The sequence below is a fragment of the Parasteatoda tepidariorum genome, chromosome 4 (assembly GCF_043381705.1).
Source record: "Parasteatoda tepidariorum isolate YZ-2023 chromosome 4, CAS_Ptep_4.0, whole genome shotgun sequence".
NCBI classification, from domain to species: Eukaryota; Metazoa; Arthropoda; class Arachnida; order Araneae; family Theridiidae; genus Parasteatoda; species Parasteatoda tepidariorum.
This window is the reverse complement of record NC_092207.1, coordinates 5,925,631-5,932,369: the sequence shown is the minus strand read 5'-3', so window position 1 is coordinate 5,932,369 and position 6,739 is coordinate 5,925,631. Positions and strand designations below refer to the sequence as shown.

Here is a 6,739-nt window from a genome sequence, read left to right as displayed (position 1 = left end):
TATGTTAAATATAAAAAACACATTTCTCAATAGGGAAAAATTCAACATGATTATAATAATAACAGATCTAAAAATTATTTTCCACATTTTTTTAGAGTTAAGGAAATCTGTTTTGGAACAATCAAGACAGTTGAAGCAAAAATTCTTTGTATATTTGACAAAAAAAAAGTTATTTAATTTTTAATTAAAATAAAATAGTATAAAATATAGTATATAAATAGTATTAAAATACTTATATAAACTGCATATTTCTGTCCGTATAATTTAAATTTTTTTTTCAAACCAACGGACAACATAATCTATGCAATAGACAGTATCGGAATTTACTGAACACAACCTAATATATTCATTTTCAGTTAATCTTCTTATTACAGGTTTTTCTTGCAAAAGGATGTATAGGTACGTTGAAAATAATAACAAAATAAACTATAAAAATATAATAAAAAAACATTTTAAATAACAGGAATATTGATGTGCAAAACAATGAGATTTTGACAAAGCTAGTTAATATGTAAAAATCAAAATTTGGCAATAATGTTTCTAGAAGAATTTCAACTCTCATAAGCAAATTACTTAAAACACATGAAATCCCTGAAATTAAATTGCACTCAGTCATTTAATGACTACTTTTTTTGTAGATTTATAGTATGACTACTTTTTTGTAGACTTTCTACTATAGTATCTTAGTGCTATTTAAATACAGTTTAAGTAATAATAAATGCAAAATATATATCACAATTTCAACTATCAAAAAAAAATATCATTAAATTTAGTTTACAATAAGAATGAGAATAAAACAATTCATACATGAAAAATTCAATGTATAGAACATAAGTAGTGATTGCATCAAGTAGTAATAATGGCAAGAGTCAGTGCTTACATTATATATCTTCAATTAGACAATGTTATCTAACTTGATAAAAAAAAGTCAAATCGTAAGATAAATTCAGAATAAAGAAAAGACTTGAATGAGATTTATTGCCCAGATGCCGACTTGACAGCTTCTCTCTCTTGGATGGATTTCGATATGAGTTCCACCACTTTCATTGCACAAGCTGGTATTTTGGTTCCTAAATAGAAAATACAGTAAAGCTTTTTTTAAGAAATATTTAATTTGATTCATAATTTTGTTACACTTGAATTTAACATACTCGTTTATTAAAGCACAAATAAAGGTACCGAAATGGTTACACTAAAGTTTCACTTCTATAAGCAGGAAAATTCCTCAGTGTCAAAACACCAAATGAAAGCAGAAAAGTACTGAGGCAAAGTGATTTAACCAGTAGGAAAAGAAGAACAGATAATAAAAGAAGGTAGCTAAGAAAGTGTGGAAATTTGAGAGTGCAAGATGTAGAAATTAAATTAGATTTCTCTAAAATTAAGTTATTAGAATTTTTCAAAGTCTGGAATAATTCCCGGAAATTTAGATCAGTAGATTAATTAGTAGTGTTGGATGATCTTAGCAGAAGAAAACTCAAGCTTACTATTATAATTAAAACTATATAGGGAGATACAATGTCAGTTAATATCCTAACTTTGGACAGATCTTCCACGTTCTTTAAGTTGAAATAAAGGGGCATGCTTAGCCTGTACAATATAGGCACGATTACACTAACAAGAAATTTGATAGATACTCCAGCTATTAATAGAAGCTTATAGGAGGCATGGGTGCCCCTCTAAATCAATTTCAAGACTGAAATTTTTGTTTGATCAATTAACAAAACATTAAACAGAATATTTCTGAAAATAATAGATCACTTCCATGAGAATGGTCCATTTATTTTATGAATGACTTGATTATTTCTTCTAAAATTTTAACTTATTTTTTATTATGAACAAATCAAAAATAACAGATAAACCTTGTATATCTCTCTACACCAATTGCAAAATTCTGACTTTTTCTCGGAGTCACGCATACCTCTATTCAATTTTCAAAAAAATAATCTCCAAGATCATTCTTCAAAAAAAATACTTTTAATTTAACCTCACCCAACATCTCAAAATATCAAAGCTATTAATAAAATAAATAAAAAGATAATAAGATAATAAGAATAAAGATAAAATAAATAAATAAAATATAAATAGAAAAGCTATTTAAACTCAAGTAGATTCTGGTTTAACGATAAAAATTTTATTTGTACAAGTTCAGTCAATGACACTCAATACAAAAATAACAATGTTTTTTTTTTTTTAAAGAAATATTTTTTTTATATTCATTTTAACTGAATTGTTTTTTTTAAATTTTCATCAGGAAAAAAAAATTTTTTTGAAGGAATTTAAAAAACAAAATGGATATATATATTGAATGAAGGACTAAATTCAATCAACTGGATCCTTTCTCAAGACTGATTTCAGTCTTCAAGACTTAAGAGTTTCACCCATGCCTTCAGGGTCTGAAATTTAGTTTGATAGCATTTGAGAAAACAACTTAACTCTTTATTTTATTTTTTTATTATCTCTATACCTCTGGAGTCTGGATTATCTCTATACCTATTATCTTTATTATCTCTATACCTATTTCCTCTTTCCTTACTGCACATTTAACCACTTTGCACATTTTTGTCTCATTACTTTCCAACTGTCGTTCCGTGTTTAGAAACTGAGGAAGACTCTAGTTTCTAGAGCCAAAACTAAAGTAAGTCCATTTCTGCACCTTTATTTGTGATTTATTCAAGTGGTTTTGCTTAATTTTACGTTGTACAAAGTGTACTGAATTCTTGTGTGGATAATCGTTGTTTTTTTTTTCATTCCATACAAATTTTAAAAATGAATGAAAAGAAAGTAAGATCTCTTACAATGATGCATTGAACTAAGGTTATTATTAGAATAAATCAAAAAAGAATATTAAAGAGATGCAACATGAGAATCACATTTGTGATCTAAGTTAGTTTTTTGGATAACCAGAGTATAGCCATCCATGAGTTTTATTGTGAAGTTGGTTGGATTTCAAAAAAACAGCATCGTATAATTAATCATGTTTATTACCAATCAACTTTACTAAACAGTTTTAAAATTACAAACCTTTTGAACATTAATATCTAAACTTCAAACGGATTATTAATAATAAAGTATGATTTATTCTACAAAGAAATAATCTACATTAATAATAATAATTTAAAAGTATTTATGTAGTAGTAATAAAAAATAATTCTAAAAAATGTTTATTCTTCTATTAGTCTCAAAATTAATGGTGTATGCAAAGTTTATAGATATGTATTATATTTAACGTAAAATAATTAAGATCAAGAAAAATAGAGAGATGTTAAAATGTTTAAATCAAAACTTAATTTACTTTAAGGGCTCTGGAAAAAATTTCTTTCAGTACTTTAGCTTTCTTTTTTCTTATCACCTACAATTTGTTATTCTTAAAAACATCAATGCATTTTAAAGAATTAAGTAAAATAAATAACTGGCATCATATTAATAAAAAATAAACACACACAATATATGCTACTTGTCTAACTAGTTTGTAGCAGTTTGATGTGACCAAAAGGCAAGTATTTCCTGTACTTAGAATGAAAATTGTTCTACTTTTATGCAGAGTAAAAACTGCAAACTTGTTATATTCAATAAAGTGCATTAAAATTATTAGTCTCAAAATTAATGGTGTATGCAAAGTATATTGATATGTATTATATTTAACGTAAAATAATTAAGATCAAGAAAAATAGAGAGATGTTAAAATGGTTAAATCAAAACTTAATTTACTTTAAGGGTTCTGCAAAAATGTCTTTCAGTGCTTTAGCTTTCTTTCTTATCATTACCTACGATTTGATATTCTTAAAAACATCAATGCATTTTTAAGAATTAAAGTAAAATAAATAACTGGCATCATATTAATAAAAAATAAACACACACAATATATGCTACTTGTCTAACTAGTTTGTAGCCGTTTGATGTCACCAAAAGGCAAGTATTTCCTGTACTTAGAATGAAAATTGTTCTACTTTTATGCAGAGTAAAAACTGCAAACTTCTTATATTCAATAAAGTGCATTAAAATATTTCAATAACTAATATAAACAGCTAGATGTCAATTGCTTGCCGGCAGAGAGTGGAAATAATCACAAAACAGTTTCTCTTTCATAAATAACAACCAAAGAAAAATATTTTTTCCTTTTAACTATCATTAATAGTATTTTAGAGAACAGTTGTAGTCGAGCATTGGCCTCCCAATGAGGCGATCCAAGTTTAAATCCCAGCAAAAGCTGGTTGGACAAATTCTACTCCCGGCTTGCACTGCCGGTCGTAAAATATCACCAGTGGTAAACAGATCATAGGTTATAATACCCTTACCGACTGACTAGCCATGGGAAGTTTTCATAGCTTTTCTCTTCGTGCAGCGCAAATGCGGGTAAGTTGATCAAGGAGTTCTCTTGTCTTCTGGGTTGAGTTTAAAATTAAGGAGATGTGGAACATTAATGGTTGTAAGACCATAAAATGTGTCGTTTGTTTAATGCCAGTTATAAAATATTTAAAAAAAATAGCATTCTAGAAGTTATTATTTAGTTAACGTTATATTTTCATAAAGGTGAGGTTTAAAATATTAAATGAAGATAGCATACCTGGACCAAATATAGCAGCTGCACCTGCCTTGTACAGAAAATCATAATCTTGAGGAGGTATAACTCCACCCACAAATATCATGATGTCTCTGTGGAGGTAATCAACACATTAATGGTGTTTATCGAACATTTTTCCAATATTGCTATAGACTTTATTATTTTTCAAAATTTCTGAACAGAATGCAAGTAATGTTTAAAATCTGCAATTTAAAAACATTTATTTTTTAAATTATTAATTTAAATCACTTAACAACAACTAATGGAATTCTATACATGTTTGAATTATTAATTTATTATAATGGGTACTTTTTTATTTTTTTGAAAATTTAAAAAAAAAAAGATTTATACATTAAAACAAATTTGCTACCGGGAAGAAAACTTTTCCTTAATATTCAACGCCACAAATTTGCAGTTATGTACACTCAAGAGCCAAAACATTATGACCACCCCTACATTTTGCAATGAACTCTCCTGGATGACGTGGAAGGCACATGATCAGGTGGAAGTGGTTTTTAACTGTTGCTGGAGAGTTTGAAGAATCATTCTGTCACTTACTTCTGTGCGTGATGGGAAAGTCTGCGTATCTAAGCGACTTTGATAGAGGGCAGATTGTAATGGCTCGTAGGCTCGAAACAAGTATTTCCGAAACTGCATGACTCGTGGGTTGTTCGCGATCTACAGTTGCTTATGGAAAGTGGATGAATAACGGTGAAACCAGCTGTAGACGACATGGTGTTGGACGTCCACACACTATCAAAGAAAAAGGTCGTCGGAGATTGTCTCTCTTGGTGAAGCAAAACCAGAGCCAGACAGTGGCTCAGCTGACAGCCCAATACAATGCAGGATCAAGTAGAATAATATCAGAACACACTGTTCAGCGGACACTGTAGGATATGGGGCTACGCAGAAAACGTCCCACTCGTGTGCCTTTGCTGACCAAGCATCACCGCCAACTATTCCTGCGCTGGGCCCAGGAACATCGCGACTGGTCCATGGATGAGTGGGAGAGTTGCCTGGTCAGATAAATCACAGTTTGTCATTCATCAGGCTGATGGCTGTGTCAGGATACGCCGTCTTCCAGGCAAACAGTTGCTCCCTCAATGTACAGTAGGTCATACACAGACTGGTGGCGGCGGTATTATGCTTTGGGGGATGTTCTCTTGAGCGTCTCTGAGACCCGTAGTTGTGGTAGAGCAGACTATGAATGCTACAGGGTATCTGAACATCATTGCAGACCAGTTGTACCCTTACATGGCCCCTATTTTTCCAGCTGGAAATGGAATTTTCAAACAGGACAACGCTCCGTGTCACAAGGCTCAAATTGAGTTGGAGTGATTCCAGGAACATGATGCTGAATTCCAGTTAATGTCCTGGCCGCCTAACTCACCGAATCTCCATCCGATAGAACACATTCATAATGTTTTGGCTCTTGAGTGTATAATGTTCATATGTATTGAATAATAAACAAATAAAAAAACTTTTGAACTCTACAATTATCGAAGTCCTGTTTATTTTATGACTCAATGTTTAAAATGCACTGAAAAATTTCTACATTCTAAATAATTTAAAATTGCAAGAAAGAGACACTTTTTAAAGAATAGAGCCTGACCTTATTAAGCTGAACTTCATAAATTTCCAATGAGACAAAAGTATCTGAATTTCTCATCAGATATGGGTGAAAAACTCCTTGAGGCAATATTTATTCAGATTAATGTTTCTCATTAAACACAAAATATATTAACAATTTATTAAACAATTTAGAAAGTTAGAAACACAAATCAAGCAAAAAAATAAGAATTTTTAAAGATGTGTATGTAAGCAAATGTGAGCATTTGCTAACATGCACATCTTTAGAAATTTTTCCTTTTTTGTTTGATTTGTGTTTCTAACTTCCTAAATTATTTAAATAAGACACATTTGTTTTAGCTGTTTTTAACGCTTTTCTATTTTGACTTATCATTATTTTAAATCTTATTTTCTTAATTTGCATAAATCAGTTTCTTTCTTTGTGTGGATAAACTATTTGTTTTTCAATTTCTAAAAATCGTAGAAAGCCTTTATAGAAAAGAAATTCTCCGATACATTCATACTAAAAGAATCAAACTTGTTTGATATCTTTATATGATTCTAACAATTATGGGTGATCTCCAACAATTCCGCTATAAGTTCAAAACA

The 6,739-nt window shown here is 29.8% G+C and overlaps 1 protein-coding gene across 2 annotated transcripts in view; it reads right to left on the bottom strand.

Moving 5' to 3' along the window:
* Positions 1 to 583: 583 nt before the first annotated feature.
* The window catches only part of LOC107447176 (methylmalonyl-CoA mutase, mitochondrial), a 41,287-nt gene continuing 35,131 nt past the window's right edge, over positions 584 to 6,739 (bottom strand). The window contains exons 18-19 of one of the 2 annotated variants that reach the window (XM_043054850.2): positions 4,565 to 4,653; positions 584 to 1,070 (exon numbers count right to left, since the gene is read on the bottom strand). In XM_043054850.2, the coding sequence (XP_042910784.1) occupies positions 976 to 1,070; positions 4,565 to 4,653 (184 nt within the window). In that variant the 3' untranslated portion in view covers positions 584 to 975. The remainder of the gene's footprint in view (positions 1,071 to 4,564; positions 4,654 to 6,739) is intronic. The other variant, XM_043054851.2, reaches the window with a different exon arrangement.